This window comes from Hemibagrus wyckioides, linkage group LG17, assembly GCF_019097595.1.
Source record: "Hemibagrus wyckioides isolate EC202008001 linkage group LG17, SWU_Hwy_1.0, whole genome shotgun sequence".
Lineage (NCBI taxonomy): Eukaryota > Metazoa > Chordata > Actinopteri > Siluriformes > Bagridae > Hemibagrus > Hemibagrus wyckioides.
This window is the reverse complement of record NC_080726.1, coordinates 21,574,518-21,593,707: the sequence shown is the minus strand read 5'-3', so window position 1 is coordinate 21,593,707 and position 19,190 is coordinate 21,574,518. Positions and strand designations below refer to the sequence as shown.

At 40.0% G+C, this 19,190-nt stretch overlaps 2 protein-coding genes across 2 annotated transcripts; both read right to left on the bottom strand.

Moving 5' to 3' along the window:
- Positions 1 to 1,285: 1,285 nt before the first annotated feature.
- si:ch211-286b4.4 (uncharacterized) lies at positions 1,286 to 9,418 on the bottom strand. The gene is made up of 18 exons (XM_058413609.1): positions 8,741 to 9,418; positions 8,402 to 8,549; positions 8,138 to 8,270; positions 7,805 to 7,960; positions 7,583 to 7,709; positions 6,785 to 6,996; positions 5,758 to 5,920; positions 5,594 to 5,667; positions 5,346 to 5,506; positions 5,167 to 5,257; positions 4,940 to 5,082; positions 4,631 to 4,850; positions 3,996 to 4,331; positions 3,067 to 3,170; positions 2,883 to 2,989; positions 2,724 to 2,803; positions 2,607 to 2,641; positions 1,286 to 2,216 (listed from the first exon to the last, which is right to left on the bottom strand). Exons 2-18 carry the CDS (start codon positions 8,534 to 8,536, stop codon positions 1,932 to 1,934), a joined length of 2,562 nt encoding a protein of 853 aa, XP_058269592.1. The 5' UTR covers positions 8,537 to 8,549; positions 8,741 to 9,418; the 3' UTR covers positions 1,286 to 1,931.
- Positions 8,801 to 11,805, bottom strand: LOC131367737 (multiple epidermal growth factor-like domains protein 6). The gene is made up of 7 exons (XM_058413211.1): positions 11,643 to 11,805; positions 10,941 to 11,165; positions 10,746 to 10,872; positions 10,433 to 10,632; positions 10,123 to 10,335; positions 9,830 to 10,024; positions 8,801 to 8,868 (listed from the first exon to the last, which is right to left on the bottom strand). Exons 1-7 carry the CDS (start codon positions 11,803 to 11,805, stop codon positions 8,801 to 8,803), a joined length of 1,191 nt encoding a protein of 396 aa, XP_058269194.1.
- Positions 11,806 to 19,190: the final 7,385 nt, after the last annotated feature.

Here is a 19,190-nt window from a genome sequence, read left to right as displayed (position 1 = left end):
AATACTCCAGCTGGCCCTTCCCAATCTGTTCGCAGTCTGTCCTGGAGGAATACTTGCTTTGCTTTGCCAGACTCTGGGGATGAGCTTAGTGATGACATGACACAGATAACGCATAAAAACTACAATCTGTGGGCTGTCAATCCTAGACTTTTACCATAAGCTTTATCATTCTGAACTAATAAACTCATCAATTCTTAACTGTTTTTTTCATGTTGATTTGAATATTAGGTCATTTGAATGTAAGACTATTTAAAGCAAGCATCTTCATACGTTCTCTTGTTTCATGTGTTGATTAAATGCAACACAAGAATCACAGGGGACTAGACGCTGACCCACAAACAGAATCACAAGCATGTTTCGATTCGTTGGGCCTCGTTGTTCCCGAGAGAGAGGTCCAAGCTTTCATCTTTAATAACGAGACCTATTTAAATAAATCAAATTTTTATTGTGTACAATTTTGGATCAGCTGTGTGGGTTAGGTTTGGAGGAACTAAATGTAAAGACAGGAAACCGGTCCATTTTTTTTATGCAGATGCAGAATGTAGACTACATTGCCAAAAGTTTTAGGACACCCCTCCAAATAATTGAATTCAGGTGTTGTTTTTCAGGGATTAGGCTTGGCCCCTTAATGCTTCAGCATACCAAGACATTTTGGACAATTTCATGCTCCCAATATTGTGGGAACAGTTTGGGGATGACCCCTTCCTGTTCAACATGACTGCACACCAGTGCACAAAGCAAGGTCCATAAAGACATGGATGAGTGAGTTTGGTGTGGAGGAACTTGACTGGCCTGCACAGAGTCCTGACCTCAACCTGATAGAACACCTTTGGGATGAATTAGAGTGGAGACTGCGAGCCAGGCCTTTTCGTCCAACATCAGTGCCTGACCTAACAAAAGCGCTTCTAGTGGAATGGTCAAAAATTGGCCTAAACCTTGTGGAAAGCCTTCCCAGTATAGTTGAAGCTGTTATAGCTGTAAAGGGTGGGCCAACTCCATATTACATTCATGTGCATGTAAAGGTAGATGTCCCAAAACTTTTGTCAATATAGTGTAAGTCAAAAGGTACATTTAAATTAAATCCATTTAACTACTATATTTCACTATATGTTTATTATATTTTATTGTATGACTATCATATTTTATTATTCAATTCAATTTATTTGTATAGCGCTTTTAACAATGGACATTGTCTCAAAGTAGCTTTACAGAAGTATAGAAACATAGAGAAAAAAAATGATTAACCTTGGGAGAAACCAGGCTCAGAAGGGAACCTCATCCTCATTTGGGTGACACCGGACAGTCAATAACGTAAATGATGTCTACAACAGCAACCAAGCGCTCCTGAGGAACTAATAGGTCAGTGTAGTTTCTGTGTTCATTACAGACTCAGCACTAATCCCTTGCTGTCGCAAGCTGACAGATGCAACAGCAGTTCAGAGATGGTGTGATAGTCTCCCAGTGGTTCTATCCAAGTGGTAATATATAATTGAAGTTTCAGGGTTTTCCCATGTCACCATACAAATACTGAAGTCCCAGACCACACTGCAAAACTTAAGGTTCAATGTCTTTATTCAATATTCACGATACTGCACCATTCCTAGGCCATTATTTAAACTTAAGTAAATTTGTGAATGAATTCTTTAAGGTCCTTGAGTTTTATTCCATCCATTGAAGCACGTTTAGACTGCAACACTGCGACGATCATCAGCTCTAACGTAGATCATGAGGTTTTACAAAACTGTTCAGTCCATAAGAGCTTGAGTGCACACTGTCATTAAAGCAGAAAAAAGAAACTACTAAAGTTTAGTAAAGTTACTAAACTGCTAAAGAATTCTAAATTTCGATTCTACTTTTCGCTCAAGTTGTTGAAAACTGTATAAATCAGTGCTTGGGAGATAAAAATGTATTTACAGCTAACAATTTATTATTTAAACCGTCATGTCCTTTTCCTCCTCAGCCTCCTCCTTGTGTTTGCTGTGTTGTTTATCGCTGAGGAATGGCTCAGTGACCACTCCCTGCCTGTCAGCTGCTTTGACTGTGTGTTTGTTCATGGACTGGCTGTCTGGATGTGTTTGTTCTGTAGTTTGGGGTTGGTTTTCTTCCTGACAAACAGTTCTCTGTGCTGCACTAGAGTTAGACAGCCTGTCTCTCATTTCCTTCAGTCTCTGTTCCACTGTGTCCTGCTGTTGAAGCTTTAACCTCGACGCTTGCTCCTGCAAGGAGAGACTCTTTAAAATGAAAGTAGGCAGACTTGCTAAGTAACACAGAGAGTTTGGATGGATGCTAAGAGAAAAAGTGGAAAAGAAGAAGCAAGTGTGGAGAGAACAAAAGCAAATACAAAGGCTATAAGAGACAGGAGCTTGCCAATCATCAAAGCCGACTAGACGTTAAGGCCAAAAATAGCAAAGCACAGCTGAAAGACTGAAAAGAACTTGACCGTTAACAGGGTGACTCAGCGTAAGAGCACATACAACACATGAACCCACGGTGAATCACAGTCACTTAGGGAAAAGCCAGGTTGTACATAAAATTTCACTAAGCTGTTTTACAAAATCAATAAATCATTAAAAAGGGGTTGTATATCCAGTACACAGAAGCCTTACCTGCTCTACAGCTTTACAGCTCATGTGACCAGTATCTGGAACAAAGAATAACTAACATCAAACCTGTTCTATGGTTTTATTTCATTCTTGTAGCTTTAATCAGATATAATTTCTTACCTTCTGCAGATCTGCATGCTGAAAAGGCTTTCTGTTCATGAAGTATATGCTCCACTTTGAAGTACTTATACTTCTGCAATCTATGATTAGATAGAAAACTTGAATATCTGACACATGTTCATGTTCATTTTCTGTATATAAATAAGATTTAGAACAAACCTTTCTGCCAATAGAGTTTGGGAGAATTGAGTTTCTGGTGGAACTTTAACACTGAGGAAGTCCTCCACTATTGTTCCAAAGACAACATCTGGGTTCTCCTCCTTAATCTGTAAGCATGCTGAGGATCATTACAAAGGTCTAGAGGTGAGTTTACAGTATTGACATATGTGTTGAGTGATGATACCGTGCATTCCTGCTGCTCCAGAGTGAAGGAGAGATGGAATAACTGCATACTCAGGGCAGATATAGCTGTGTGGAGAGCACCGGTGAAATCTTGTGGAGCAGAGCCTGGAAGTAGATTTCAGATTTTTTAGCATGGCCATTTAAAATCTTTACTGAAACTGGGGGAACCCAATAGCTACAGTAAAACTTCTTCTTCTTCTTTCGGCTTTTCCCTTCAGGGGTCGCCACAGGAAATCATCTCTCCCCACCTATCCCTATCTTCTGCATCCTCAACACTTGCACCCACTAGCTTCATATCCTCATTATTACATCCATATACCTCCTCTTTGCCTCCTGTCTGGCAGCTCCATGTCCAACATTCTCCTACCGATATACTCACTCTCCCTCCTCTGGATATGTCCAAACCATCTTAATCTGGCCTCCCTAACTTTGTCCCCCAAACGTCCAACATGAGCTCGCTCTGATGTACTCGTTCCTAATCCTGTCCATCTTGTCACTCCCATGCTACAGTAAAACTTATAGAATTTAAAATAATTGAACACATTGCACTTCAATATCTTGTAGAAGTTTAGAATTTTTTCATTAGATTAGATTTCATTACACTTATAATTTATTCTTTATTTGATTAGTATTTTGGCAGTGTAAGTGTTTTTTGTGTCAAAGAGTTAATATAATAATAATAAAAACGCTTTACTCTTGTCTTGCTGTTTTGTGTATATATAATTTTTTGTCTTTTGTATATATAATTTAAAATATAAATATTTTAAAGATAAGTATTTTCATTGGATTTGTATTGATATTGGCCGATGCTCTAGGTTTCAGAAAAGAAAAAGTTGAATTGTGATATCTTTCATTTATACAGCTATACTGTTAAAAGTCATGACTTGGTCAGTGAGACATTTGATAATATGATGACCTTTAAATACTCACCTGAGCTAATATAGGCCATAGAATGTACAAGAACTGAGATAAATTGGCCAGCATTTTGAAGCTTGCTCTCGAGGATATACAGGATCTGGTTGGAAATGTCGTAGTAAAACTCTTTGTTGCAGCAGACCAGCAGAGAATCAGTGCATGTGACTGGAAGAGCTTTAGCCAGTAGCAGCATGACGGGAGGGAAGGAGCAGACTCGGCTCAGCAGACGAACGACATGGCAACCAAACAGGAACACTGCAAAGTGCCCTGGAGAAAGGTTGTCGAGAGCAACAGGAATCAGCTGTGCCGATGTCCAGTCTGCAGGGTCATCTGGAATTGCTGGAGAAGAACCTGGAAGACACAGGTCAACGTTAAGATTTTATAGTCTGAACCTTCTTCATTTCCTTAGTCAAATGCATAGCCATCACAATTTTGCATTGTGGTTCCCATGGCAACAGTGCCATGTTATTTTCTTTGTTTTAGTTCCAATTTTATTGTTATATAAATGTCTTTTCCTAGTGCATATATATTCGATGTATATGCAGAATGTTTGACTATTTTGCTAAATAATTAGAATATAGGATATCTTTAGGAGTTTAACAGTCTAATATTTGTTTGTTTTAATATTTATTAAAAAGTCATACTTGTACCTTCCCTAGCCTTGTGGCTGAGTTCTTGCAGAGACTGCTGTATGTCCTGCAGAGTTCTGGTGAGAGGTGTGAGAGCCACCAGCTTGGCCAGATCCTCTTCACTTACACAAGGTACTGTGCTCAAAGGAGGAACTGAGAGACATTTCCTCCCACCTGGGCCAGAAGAATCTGCTTTTGTATCTGACCGGGCTTTCAGGTCACTCATGTCAGTTGAAGAAATCTAATGGGTTGCAGACAGACTGGTTAGAAATCGAAACACAAAGCAAATCACACTGAACAGAAGATACACTATCTTTTACTTTAGCTAACCTGGGTGTTTCTGGTGTGGATTTGACTCTCTCTGCTTTCTCTGTGTTGTTGTTGCTGTTGATGCCACACCTCTCTGTTCAGTCTAAACAACACAGCTTCTAAAGACTTCAGCAGAGCCTCCATCAAGCCCATGGAAGACTCCACTGTGACATACACATACACACAAATATCGACTACTGACCCCTTACCAGCTCAAACTTAACAGTCATTAATCTTGTAGTTCATACCAGAAACTGATTCCTTCTTAGCTTGCGCATTACTCTCTATCATTTTTTTCCACTGGTTCAGTTTTGAGGGCTCCATATTCTCCAAAACATCCTAAAAAGTACATTGTAATCAAAAAGCCAAAAAACAAAACAAATTACATTTTCATATTGTGTATAAGAAAGGAACCCATGGTTCTCACCCGCAGCATGTCAGTCTGCTGACAGATATTCCTGAAGAACTCCTGTGTATCTTTGCGATGCTTAGCCAGCTGTGATGCCAGATGTAAATTCTGGTCCTCTAATTTGTCGTACAATGTTTTCACATTGAAGCCTTCCAGCTCCATGAACATATTCTTGAATCCTTGAGGTGTTGGTTTAATACAGATTTTAATTAAAAAGTCATGAGGCTTGAATATGGATTGTGTTTAATTAATTGAGTGGTGGTCACCTTTGCACAAAGCAGGTTCTTCTTCTTCTGCACCCTCACCCACTCCCCTTAATCCCAGTAGAGTGCTATCCATGCTGTGGGACAAGAAAAACAAACAAAAAAAAACATCATTTAGTGTGCACAAATAACTCAGGGTTATACAGTTACCTTGACCGCTGACTCACCACTCTCCATTGTAGACATATGCTACAGGAACAGCAGGGTCTCCTAAGCTGCGCCATTTAGGCTTAGGTCTGCCTTTAGCAATGAGGTTGTTGTGATTAGGTCTCAGTAGCAGGGCAGACAGAGTCAACACCACTATTAGTATCAGCATCAGTGCCAATACCCCTGTAGGTAAAGTTCAAAAAGGAATATTTTGTTAATACATACATTAGAGGGTTTTGATCAATTTTCCATGTTGATGGTGCAGCTACTGTTTGGGAACATATTATACACTAAGGCAAAATACAATAAATGGGCAAAAATTAAAGGGAAAATAGTGTGGGAATTGGTAGCTCTGCCTGGAAGGTCATGAGTTCAAGTCCTAGTCCTACCAATTGGCCGTTGCTGACCCTCTGAGCAAGGCCTTTAACCTTTGACTACTCAGTTTTATAAATGTAAGTTTGTCTACATAAAAGCATCTGCCAAATGTTAATGATGTTGCTGCCTGACCATCACACCTGTGCATTCCTAAACTAAAGGCAGAGAGGGTATCATCTTTACTGCTGTAACAGTCTCCACTCTTCCGAGGAGGCTTGCCACTAAATTTTGGAGCATGGCTATGGGCCTTATGCAAATTTGCCCATTTCAAATCATATCAAAAGATTTAGCAGAGTTAAGGTCAAAGCACAGGCTGGTAGAGTTCTTTCACTTTAACTCTGGCAAACCATGTCTTAATGGAGCTCACATTGTGCACTGGGGCAGTTTAATGATAAAACAGGCTTAAGTCTCTTAGTTCCAGTGAAACCTCTAGATTATTGTGCACAGAGTGTGAAAGGCTATGGGTGTGCCGGTAAGGTGTCCTTTAACTTTGGGCCTTTTAGTGTATCAGTGAAGCCTTGCCCATTAAGAAACTCAACCTCTCATGAAGGAACATGTGAACTCCAGTGTTGCAGCCATTGCTGCCTATAGTACAAGTCAACTATGGAATCTTCATGTACTAAGGCTATGACTCTGAATGTAATTTTACTAGACCATGCTATGCACACACACCTCCAATGGTGCCCCAGTCAGGCAGCAGGTTGAGGCGCTGATGTCTGACAATCCTATGTCGCACCAGCTGTGCTGGAGAGGTGGGCTGAAAGGCAGCTGCAGTAGGATCACAATCAGTGCCCTCCTCTTTCACTACAACTATCAGGCTCCAGTCTGGCACTGCATTGTCCAGGAACACATACTTCCCTGGCTCCATGAATACATGTGCAAATCTGAAAAATAAGAATTTGCATTATTTAGGTCTAGATGACCTGATTAAAACCCGGAAGGATGTTCAGAATGGACATTGGAGTCTTTATATTTACACCCACTGATTCGTATATGATTAACAGAAGTTCTTGGGGTGTACAAATCTTCAGGATCGAGGTAAGATTATTCACCAAAACAAGTGGTTAGATATGGGAGTTTTGGGGAGTGCATATTTTTAGCATTTCCGTGTGAGATAATTCACAGCATGAGAAGATTTAAATGCAAAAACCTGCGAGACGAAGTCAGGATGAATCAGGCAGGCCAGGTGGTGAAGAAACCCACAGCATCAATGCTAATATTAGAGATTATGTATACTTCACATGATTAACAAAGTGAATTGAAAGTCATAAACCTTTGTAATGACTGGCCTTTTTTTTACTGGACTTGTATATACAAAAAGAAATGTTGACCAGGATCCATAAGCATGTGAAAGTTATTCATAATTGAATAAAGTTCGTATAAAAATTAAAGAGGCGGCCTGGATCTTTGGGATACCCACAAAGCCATGAATAAAACAAGACATTTAAACATTTGCATATAAAGGAGTACCTGGTAGAATTAAATTGGGAATGTTTGACAAGGCGTTCCAGTTGTCTGAATGCACCAAAGTCCCAAGTAGGGTTACTGCTGAACAGATGGTTCTTTTGATAGACTGGAAAATGGCTGAGGAGACGGTCTGAATTCATAATCGATAAAGTGATGTTACTCACTATATATGTATACACTCGTTCATAAATACTTAAGGAGAAATTGTTTCTAAAAATACTCTACCTGTGTAGTTGATGGTAAGCTGAAAGATGAGCATGTCATTGGGGGAAAGGCAAGCTATGGGGTTGGGAATGCGAGGCAAAGGCCCTGAGATCAGTAATCCTAGCTCATGGGTGTCTCTTCGCTTTCTTGGATGTCCATCCAGAATTTCAAATGGTTCTGTTGAGAAATATGATTAAATATCAGACATCCGGTAAGCTTCCAAACAGACGGTGATCACTATGTTTTTACTAGTCCACAGTTTTTACATTCAAGAACACAAATAATAAAAGTATAAGATGCATATATGTTATAATAAAAAAATAAACTGGGTCATGAAATGTTTATCTGACGTACCAGATAAAAAGATGTCAATAAGTACAGGATCCTTTAAAATCCAACCAAACACTCCATCTGGAGAAAACTGGACAAAGTGGATCTTTCCGAAGCTGCTGATATGTCTGTCAGGACCCAGTAAATTCATCATGTTCTAAAAAGAGAAACAATACATCTCACATCGAGGACAGAAACGATCTTGGCTATCAATATGTATTAGTAAGCTGGCACGGTTGGGGGAAGAAAAAAGAGCATAGAACATACACACATACACACAACACTCACTCTGCTCCAGATTTTGCTTTCATCCGTCGCTTTGATCCTGAGCACCAGCTGTCCATTTGGAGCCAGTCTGGCAGATAGCACAGGCAGTGCAGACAAGCATGAGGAGTTACACAGCTCCTCCACAGAGACATACATCTCACAGTGACAACTGCAGAGAAACAGACAATAAGCTCTTTTACAGTGCTCCACATGCACTAGAGTTAATTACCAAATTCTGTAAAAGGATGTCATAACCTCTGCAAGCTCATTCACTTTTCTGTAAAACTGACCAGCTACACTGTGTTTACTGTACTGTATTGTGCCGTATTTAATCCAACACCATTAATTTAGTGAACTCACATGCCCAAGCTTGCATCCAGACTCCCTCCATGAGGTCCACAAGTAATACTGCATGAGTATTTAGAGGGTCTGACACAGTCTTGTGATGAAGCCAGTCTCACTTGTCCGGTTCCACAGCGTTTGTTCACCTTTAGGAACCACACACTTTTGTCATATCTTTTATTATTGATTTATAAAATAATGCAGTCGTTCAGATGAATATTTTATAGCTCCCTGCCAAGCTACACCGATCAGCCATAAAATTCTAAGCAGAACGAGGTGACGTGAAGAACACTGACGATCTCCTCATCATGGCACCTGTTAGTGGGTGGGATATATTAGGCAGCAAGTGAACATTTTGCCCTCAAAGTTGATGTGTTAGAAGCAGGAAAAATTGGCAAGCGTAAGTTCGACAAAGGGCCAAATTGTGATGGCTAGACCACTGGATCAGAGCATCTCCAAAACTGCAGCTCTTGTGGGGTGTTCCTGGTCTACAGTGGTCAGTATCTATCAAAAGTGGTCCAACAGTCATGAACCAGCCATGGGTCATGGGTGGTCAAAGCCCAGTGATGCATGTGAGGAGCGAAGGCTGGCCTGTGTGGTCTGATCCAACAGACAAGCTACTGTTACACAATTTGCTGAAGAAGTTAATGCTGGTTCTGATAGAAAGATGTCAGAATACACAGTGCATGACGGGTCAGGACTGCTTTGGCAGCAAAAGGGGGACCTGCATAATACATAATACTACAGATGGTGAAAATGTTATGCCTGATCAGTGTATATCGGATACATTGCTGGATCCGATTGGATTGGGAGCACACTATATATATATATATATATACACACACTTCCACTTAAACCATTGCAATCCACACCCACTCACAACTTATGTACAGAATGTTACCAGAATGAGACAATTTCCTGCACATGACTGAACCATCAACTCCATGGAGATTAATTTAAATGCTAAATCTATACAGTCTGACCCTTTTAAAAAAATAATCTACAACAGTATCATGATTGTGTAACCATAATAAATTATTTGTCAGAAGTATACACCCATAGCATATCCTGTGTGTATTAGATGGATAGCGGCAAAAAGACACTTACTGTCCACATCCTCTCTAAACTCTAGGTAAGTGACTGAGTAAGCAACTACCTCTGGTTGACAGTCTAGCGCACTGTCACCACTGGAACTTTTGAAATCCAGTTCATTGTAGAAGACATAACCAGCTTTACACACACAGGAGCCATCAGAGTGCTGGAATGCCCTGTTTTTGCCTATGCACATGCATGAGGATGCTCCTGGACAAAAATACCATTGTAAGTCATCATAATGTGGACAGGACTTGCTGAATGGAATAGATTCTGCATTATCATACTGTTGGTGTTAATGAGGTCACCTTGTGATGATATAGAAGAGCTACCACATGGGAAACAGGCTTTCTGAGCATACAAGTGGTTGAATGTGCCTGAAGGGCAAGGGTGGCATTCTTCAATGAGCTCAGCCTTGGTGCTGTTACTATAGCTGCCTGGTGGACATGAAACAGGACTGGCTGAGCCCCATGGACAAACATATCCAACTGGACATGGCTGACTAGTGTAGTCATCAGTGCCTGAGGGATAGGTCATTATTATTCATGGTTGCATCATAGTTGTTGTTTTTTTTTTGCAAACCAAAAATTCTTATTCCTGTACACTGAAAAGACTTACCTGGAGGGCAGTGGTAGCCTGGGGGACATGCAAGGCAGCGGAGGTGAGGAGAGCCACTGGGCCTGTAGGTTCCTGCTTCACACATTATGCAGCTGCTCTCATGAGAAATTCTTAAGCCACTGGCATTACGGGGCATAAAGCCACCACCACACAACAGCATGTTTGAGGTGTTAACTGGGCAGTAATATGGATATTTACACCTGCCAAAGAAAGTGAATACAAAACATGAATACAAAATGTTACACTTCTGAAAATTTCCATTAAAAGAAAATAAAAATATATATTTTGTATACTATTTTATATTTCTGTATACATTTGCTGAGGTGTGTTGTAGGTGTGTGAGCCTTCAGGGCACTGATATCCTGCAGGGCATGGAGCGGGTTCTCCAGTCTGTGGCCTGCAATAGGAACCTGCCCTGCATAAAACCTCCACCACTGACCCTGTTAAAAGACTTAGTGTAGAACATTACTATATACAAATAGTGTATCGAGATTTTATATACACCCACCTATAGGGCACTGGTAAGAAGCTCTGCAAGGAATTCCTATAACGTTAGGCCGACCTGTGAGGCGAGGGTCAGGGCAATATGTACCAGCAGCGCAGAGATGGCACTGGCTGGAAGCATTTGCCCCCGGTTGAGTTCTGAAGGTGCCAGCGGGGCAGAGAACGGGCAAGCCCGTTCCACTGCACCAATAACCTGGTGGGCAAGGGAAGCTGGAGAAATCAGTCAGACCTGAAAAACAATAGGCTACTGAGTTATGAGTAAGAAATGAGCATTCTGGGAAAGACAGCATCTAAATTAGAGACATTGAGTATTTCCAAGACCACATGTATAAACAATCCTTAAAGTGAAGTGTAAGTGTAGCTGATGCACGCAAATGTAATGCATAATAAAATAGCCTTCATCCCATGCACACATTATGATTCCATGATTTAATTCCATGGCTTTATTAGGTTTAATGCAACTGTCAGAGAATATAGGATGTGGTAAATCAAGTGCTATTTTATGTGCTGCTTAATACTTGGAACGGATTCATATCCGAAATGTAATGTAACTCATATGCAGTAAATAATGTGATGATGTTCACTTAGCAAAATGTACAATACAAAAATACAAAAACTTTGTATTACAATTATGGATAAATCAGTCTCTAATCTTTTCTAAAGAGTTATATATTAAAGACGTTATACTGAACTAATTGTATCTGACCTGTAGCATTGCAGAAAGTTCCAGCTGGACACTGAAGACAGTCTCCTTTGCTTCCTGCACCAGATGTAGGTCTGTAGGTAAACTGAGGACACTTTCTTGGTCCAGGCCTTCCCTCAGACTCATAATCAATTATACCGTCACAGTAATGACCTTCTGGACACATGTAGAGCTCAGGATCTCCTGCATGTAAGGTTAGGGTAAAGTTTTATTAACATACATTCCAGTTTACAAAGCACTTTTCCATTATATATCTCTCTTCCTTAAATAACAGAATGTTTATCATTTTGAATAATTCTTTTACCCTCTTTGCACCAGTGTCTTGGTGGACAGGGAAGACAGTCATGTATGCTGCTACCTCCAAGGGTTTGCTTTATGGTATTAGCAGGGCAGGACTGAGGCTTCTCTGTGCCCTTTGGGCAGTAGAAGCCTGCCAATACAAATATGATTACAATGTGGTGCATATTGAGTGCTTTTAGTTTCATTTCTGAATCCTTTGACTTACCAGCAGGACAGGGACCAGCACACTGCACTCCCCAATCACACTGGGTTGTGTTAGGCATGACTGGAGCCTGTGGCATGAAATCTGAGCTGCCTGAGATACACACATACCCCGCTGCACATAGGCCTCTTATCTGACCACTCCTAAAAAAAGACTTTCCCATTATATTCATCTAAAAATGCTACACAAAAAGACACGTTATATTCTGTAAACAGACTGCTGATAGGTGGATTAGATAACCTGCAAAATTTTCCTGGAGGGCAGGCCAGGCACTCTTTCTCATGCTGCAGCCCTCTGACATCAGGAGGAGTGTATGTGCCATTGGGGCATGGCTGAGGAACCATAGTGCCTGCAGATATACATCACATTAAACCAAAACTGTGCCTAGATTTAGCCATTACAACACCACATCTAATTTTATAATCAAATCGTATACATTTCAGAAATCCATAATGGATATGAGCCAAATCAATCAAATTAGTCTAGTGTAAGACTTGACCATTGTGCAATATAATGCGATATAAAAGCAAGGCTGCTTTCTGTTTTTATTCTCAAAAGTAGTTTCAGTGGATAGTGAACAGTTCACCTCTAATGAAAATCTAAATTTTGTGTTTCCAGTAGACAATCTCTGAAAAATATAATTCTATTTAATTATAAGTCTAAAAAACAGAACTCCAGATGAAATTAAATTTGGACATAATCTGAAACAAGGCAGCAATCCGAAACATAAAACTATGAAAACAACAAAAAACAAAACAAAACAACAACAACCAAAAAAAAAAACACGAGACTGTAATGACCCTCTCAGTCTCCAGATTTGATTTTAAGGAACTAACACATGACATTTTAGAGAGAGAGAGAGAGAGAGAGAGAGAGAGATTAAGTAAGAATTCGCAAAGGAGGGTAAGGCAAAATAAAACACAATACTTAAATCACATTCAGAATGGTAAATGTTAACATTTGATCAGATATGTAAGACTTAAAACTGTTCATTAACATTTCATTTTGGTTACTTGAAATAATAAGTATCTAAATAGTAAGTAATATAAGTAGCTCAGCTTAAAATTAAACTCTAAAGGGGTTGTTCCTGGACATGCCCAACTATTCTATTTTACTATGCAGTTTATATTAAGTATAGTTAAATTATGTAGAAATCATCCTGAACACCAGGTATAGAAAGCCTTAGTATTATTTATGTTGTCTGTGTCTCTGCTGCATACCTGCTGGGCAGTAGGAGTGAGAGGGACATGGGGAGGGGTCTCCTGCAATGGTTTCCTCGCAATAGTAGCCTGGGCGGCATGGAATACAGAGCTCTGAGCCTGGGTTGGGCTGATATTGTCCTGTGGGACATGGCAAGGCCACAGGAGAGCCCAAGGGACAGTAGTGACCCTGAAAGGATGCAGCTTGTCAGTGTATTTATTAAGCTCTGATTGATGTGAGAGAGGAACAAGATGAAAAAACAGGTATAACCTTGGGACAGAGGAAGGCATGTGGAGTTGTAGAGGAGAAATCAGCAGGGCAGTAGAAGCCACCAGAACAGGGGCCGCTGGGTGTGTTAAGACCCTCACTGGCGCAGTAGTGCCCTGCTGGACAGGGTAGACAACTATCTATGGAATAGCCTCCTGTGAAACAAAATATTTACTCTCATTATTTTGTTTTTGACTATTTACCTTTTCAATTATTTGTTCATTTTCATCAGTGCTTGTCATGGACTTTCTAACTTTATGTTAAAGGTGACTTACTTTATATCATGTAAATAAATATGAGTCTGAAGATTAACACCTATGTCTTGTTTACCTAAGTCTGTAACCTAGTGAATGAATCACTGTTGATGCATTCACTGATAGCGACTTCAAATCCCTTTTGTACGTCACTCTGGATAAGATCATCAGCCAAATGTAATGAATGTAGATGTAAATGTAAATGTACCTTCTACTCATCATTGACAAATTTCGACTTAATGCCGTGACCCGGATGGCACAATTACACCTTTATATGCTGTTATTTAGAAACCTAAATAAACTTACTGCTAGTAGCCAGGTTTGTTAATCAATGCAGATCCTCAGTGATGGACTTTAAGCTGTATATTAAGGTCAAAATGATCAATAAGATGAATGGTGCTATCAGGATAGTGCTACCAGGAGTACTAAAAGACAGGTTCTCTAAAAAAGCTGAAAAATAAACCTAGAATTGGGATAAACATAATAGAGGGAGCGTTCAATGTGATGCTCACTGTTTCATTTAAAAATGAGTTTTATGCTTGAGGGAAACACACCCCCATGATAGTAACCTGTGTATATGGCAAAAGAATTGATCTTAGTTCATCACTCTAGCCTTTATTTGTCTGCATATTGTTCATTTTGATGATAACCAAGTTATAAATAGACTGTAGAAAAAGATGAGATGTTGGTCAATGGAGAAAGGTGAAAATTTCACTAATGACTTGCTGAACTGCTACTCATGAGCATTTACACACCAGTGAGACTGCGAATGCTGCCTGCAGGGCAGGGCAGAGGTGTGAGGGTTCCCAACGGGCAAAAATGGCCTTGTGGGCAGGGACCATTCCTCATGATGCTAGAGGTATTAAGGGGAGCAGGGTCTGCAGAACCACTCTGGCAAAAATATCCTGCTTGGCATTGGCCTACAGAAACACATTTATGAAATAACATTTGGGTATTTTCATTCATTGCAACAAGTGGTGAGAAATGTGGTGAGAAAAGTGTATGAGTGCAAGGAGACCTTGTGGCTGAGAAGCTCCAGGTATACTGCAGTAGAAGCCAGGTGGACAGGGCACACATTCAGACTCAGATTGAGCTCTATTAACCTGGCCCAGAGTGCCTATAGGGCATGGAAGTGCCAAAGCAGTGCCAGAAGGACAGAAATGACCTGGTGTATTAAAAAAAGGTAAGAAACAATATGAGCATGCACAATAACACAAATAATGTTTTACTTAAATGATCAAATTTTTTCTGGTTGGAATGTGAAGAAGATAGTAAAATAATAGCAATAGCCAAATTCATATTTCAGTAGAGAACTCAAGATACCTTTAGGGCATGGGGTTAGCTCTTGAGTAGCTGATGAAGGGCACATGGTACCAGATGGACAGGAAAGACAATGTGCAGCTCCAGGGACACTGCTATAAGTGCCAGGCTCACATGGGATTTCCACTGGGGTACCAGTGGGACAACTATAGCCTTTGGGACAGATATAACCCTCTAGTCCATCGACTGGACGAGCACTGCGACTGCCTCCAAGGCATACATACCTGAGCAAGAAAAAACATAGTGTACAAAATGCAATTTGTTCGATTATAAATAAGGAAAAAAATATTAAAACAATACACAGGGAAAATGCAGTGCCCTTTGCTCTCCTTTACACTTTTGGTCTAGCTCGCAGGGGGAATTCTCGTAATATTTTCATTTCGCAAAAATGCTGAGCTTGTTTTGCATTATGAAAGATTTATCATTGGCATATGTATGCCTCTTGTGATGAAATGCATTGCTGTTCAGCTGCATTCTTTATGGTATAAACTGTATAGACAGCTTCCATTTGAAAGCGTGGTAAGGGAGCTAAATAATGTCTGAAGCGGTAAAGCGTAACCCCCATCCATTAGTCGCAGAAAAGTGCATAGAGAATGTCAAACTCAAATGGATGTGGGTGTATTTTGGTCAGACATCCATTCACAGCTCATAGTATGGACTATTACCCAGCATCACAGAGTAAAGCATCAAAGGCATTGGCCATCGCAGGATGATCACAAAAGTAGCCTGGTGGGCAGGATTGGCACTTTTCTACCATGCTTAACCCTGGTGAGCTTGAGAATGTGCCAGGAGGGCATGGAAGAGGGTAGCCAGTGCCAGCAGGGCAGTAGTGACCAGGAGGGCACATGCTGTTACCAGTAGAGTTCATCTGGCAAAGAGAGAAACATGGGGTGAGTAAGAAAACTAATTAAAATTGGCCATGTATTTTTTTCCCTCTCTCACTATTACTCATTTTCTCTGAAATGAAAAAATAAAAGACACAAACCACCACAAGCTTAATTCTAATGTTCATGAACATTATATTAAATCTACCATGTATCCTGTAGCATTAGGGCTGATGGCTCCTGAAGGACAATAATAACCTTCCTGGCATTGCCCTGTAGGCTCAGACAGCCCAGGTAGGGCACAGAACATACCTATAAAAAAATATAATAAGATATAAATATAAGAAGAAGCCTTATTGACCCACTTATCTCTAAAATCCATAATATCCGAATAGACATGTAACCTGAAGGGCATGTTAAGCAATCCCCTTTGGCAGAGGCTCCAGTTAGAGGTTGCACTGTTCCTTGAGGGCAGGGGAACTCTGTGCCAATCACAGTTCCAAGGGGGCAATAAAAACCCTGGGGACAAGCAACCGGGACCACCACTCCATCTCCTACATTGTGAATACATCTTTAATGATGCTATAAAAATAGTACTGCAACATTAATATTACATAGAAATATGGAGAACCCACCCTGACAGAAGTAGCCTGCTGGGCATGGTTCACAATTGTCTCTGTCACTGTTCCCCATGATTGAGCTGAATGTCCCTGGGCCACAGGCGATGGGATTGTTTGTGCCAGCGAGGCAATAAAAGCCTGCTGGGCATAATCTCTGCTCTGGGCTACTAGATCCCCAGTCACAGTAGTAACCTGGAGAACAGTCACCTGGAAGACACAGAAATGAAATTGGTTTGTTTTCTAGTCATTCTGGCATTACGAAATCTCTTTAGAATGTTGAATGTCTCTTTAGAATGTTTCAGTACAATGCTATCATTGTTATGCAGAATGTTTTGGACACTCTGACCAGTACCAAATCTGACTCCCAGTTGGCAGTATGCTCCTGGTGGACAAAGAGCTCCTGTGTTGTTGTCAGTGGGGTTGGGAACTGTGGATCGCAAAAAGCAGAGGAATCCAGGGGCACAAGGACCAGAGGGCTGGACAAGTCCAAGTGCACCACAGAAATAGCCCAATGGACAGACTAGGCACTCATCTAAACACAAAAACAGGCAAGGTCAATGCCAAACCTGCATATCATGACTGGTCCACATAAAGGATCCATTTTCTTCCCAACATAATCTACTCATAAAGCAGTGCATTTTGCATTTTTTGTTTTTTCAGTTAGAAAAAAGATTTATACTTGACTAAGTCTGAGATATAAAACAGTCTGATTAGAAAGAAGAGTCTAGAACAAATTACAAATTAAGGTCACTTTGAGGCTACAATAAAATAATTGTAAAAAAAAAATAATAATAATAATAATAATAATAATAATAACAACAACAATAACAATAATAATAATAATAATAATAATAATAATAATAATAATAATAATAATAATAATAAGAAGAAGAAGAAGAAGAAGAAGAAGAAGTATCTACAATTCACTTTTAGGTAAAAATGCTCCAAACTGCAAACCTTTATTAAATAAATCAGAGTCTGAGGTATTGCTCTTGTTGTTTAAGAATATTATGGAATATACTACCAATTGTTATATCCCTTATATATATACTTGTGTCATAAGCACACAAATAAGGACCTAAAAATAACCCCTAATCAAAAGATATGTTATTTTAAATAATGTATTACCTGCTGATGTAAGGCCTTGAGAGTTACTGTATGTGCCTTTAGGGCAAGGGACAGGCCTGCCCATCAGAGTTTTATTAGGACAGTAATAGCCCTCTGGACAGATCAATGGAGTGCTGCTGACGTTTGATTTATGCGTGGAAGAAGGGCAGTGGAATCCAGGAGGACAGGGTTTACACTCTATTTGGCCTTTCTGATCCTGGAACAGCCCTGTAGATGAATTACATGCAGAGATGAAGAAACTTTGCACAAAAATAGTTGAAGTGTGAAGCTAATTAGTGCCTGTGACCCCTTTTACAACTCCATCGGATGATTTTATAGCAGCGGGGACTTGAGGTTAGCCTGCAAAGTTATAATGAAGCATTACCATCAGGACAAGGCAGGCAGTCCTCTGTACCCTTTCCACCACTCTGAGAAAAGTGAGTGCCCACTGGGCAGGGTGTGGGCACGGCACTGCCACTCTCACAGTAGTGACCTGGAGGACAAATATCACCAAACACAGCAGACACAGGGGCTGCGCTAGGTGATCCCTCACTGCAGTAAAAACCTGGAAAAGTCAACACAGCCATATTTAAATTCTGCATCTTAATAAAAGCTAAAAAAAAAGGGGGGTACATTTCACAAATCTAACCTGGGAGGCAAGGTCCGCTAACTGCAGACAGGCCTGCTTTTGAACAGTAGAAGCCTGGGGAGCAACTCTGGCACTGCCCTAGATCTGTCAATCCACTTTGCGTACTACAGACAAAATCAGATAATCAAGGTTACAGAGGCAGATCCTTCACTTGACGTAATTGAATATAAAGCAGGAGGTTTCTGCAATTGTGTTGACGTGAGTGTGTGGTCAGATTAAAATCACATGAGACTGTGTTCATTAAAAAGAAGGTGTGGAATAGCACAATGCATTTATGAGCATTTGCTGATTCATCATTAAATACTGCCTCATCAGGGTCATGTGGCTTTATATTAGGCTACAAGTGTATTTATAATTCATGAAATAAAATCAGAGATAAATAATGCAAACAGTAGTAGAAACAAAAATAATAAAAAGGTTAGGCCACACAGATACAGATATTTGAAGCATTAAACAGATACAGATAGCATGCCATCGTAGACATCTCTTCTAAAAAGTTGATGTCGCTATAGCCGAAAGTTTTGAATATTCATACTAACCACACATTTAGTTTAAGTATAAGAAATAGCCAAACAGCATATTGGTGTACTTTACTAATGTGTGAATTTACCTTTATAACTTTCTGTGTCATTTTGTATATCTGTTAAAGATCATCTCATTTGCTATATTTTTCTTTCTCATGTTCATCTGTCTAATTGTTCCCATAGGTTTTCCATTTCTTTGGATATATCTGTTCTGGCTGCCAGATGTCATACATTTCCTTCCTCAAATCTTCTTCAAGTCTTTAAAATCCTTCTTTTAATTCTTT

Bases quoted from the DNA above. Each gene is read 5' to 3' on its own strand.
- LOC131367737 (XM_058413211.1), bottom strand. From the start codon at position 11,805: ATGTGTCCAGAAGGTCATTACTGTGACGGTATAATTGATTATGAGTCT. The intron at 10,633-10,745 runs GTATACAGAAAT...TTTCTTTGGCAG, and splicing joins TACAACACACCTCAGCAAAT to GTGTAAATATCCATATTACT. The intron at 10,025-10,122 runs GTGACCTCATTA...ATTTTTGTCCAG, and splicing joins CTCTTCTATATCATCACAAG to GAGCATCCTCATGCATGTGC.
- si:ch211-286b4.4 (XM_058413609.1), bottom strand. From the start codon at position 8,536: ATGTATGTCTCTGTGGAGGAGCTGTGTAACTCCTCATGCTTGTCTGCA. The intron at 4,851-4,939 runs GTTAGCTAAAGT...GCAACCCATTAG, and splicing joins TCCACACCAGAAACACCCAG to ATTTCTTCAACTGACATGAG. The intron at 2,642-2,723 runs GTAAGAAATTAT...TCTTTGTTCCAG, and splicing joins AGCATGCAGATCTGCAGAAG to ATACTGGTCACATGAGCTGT.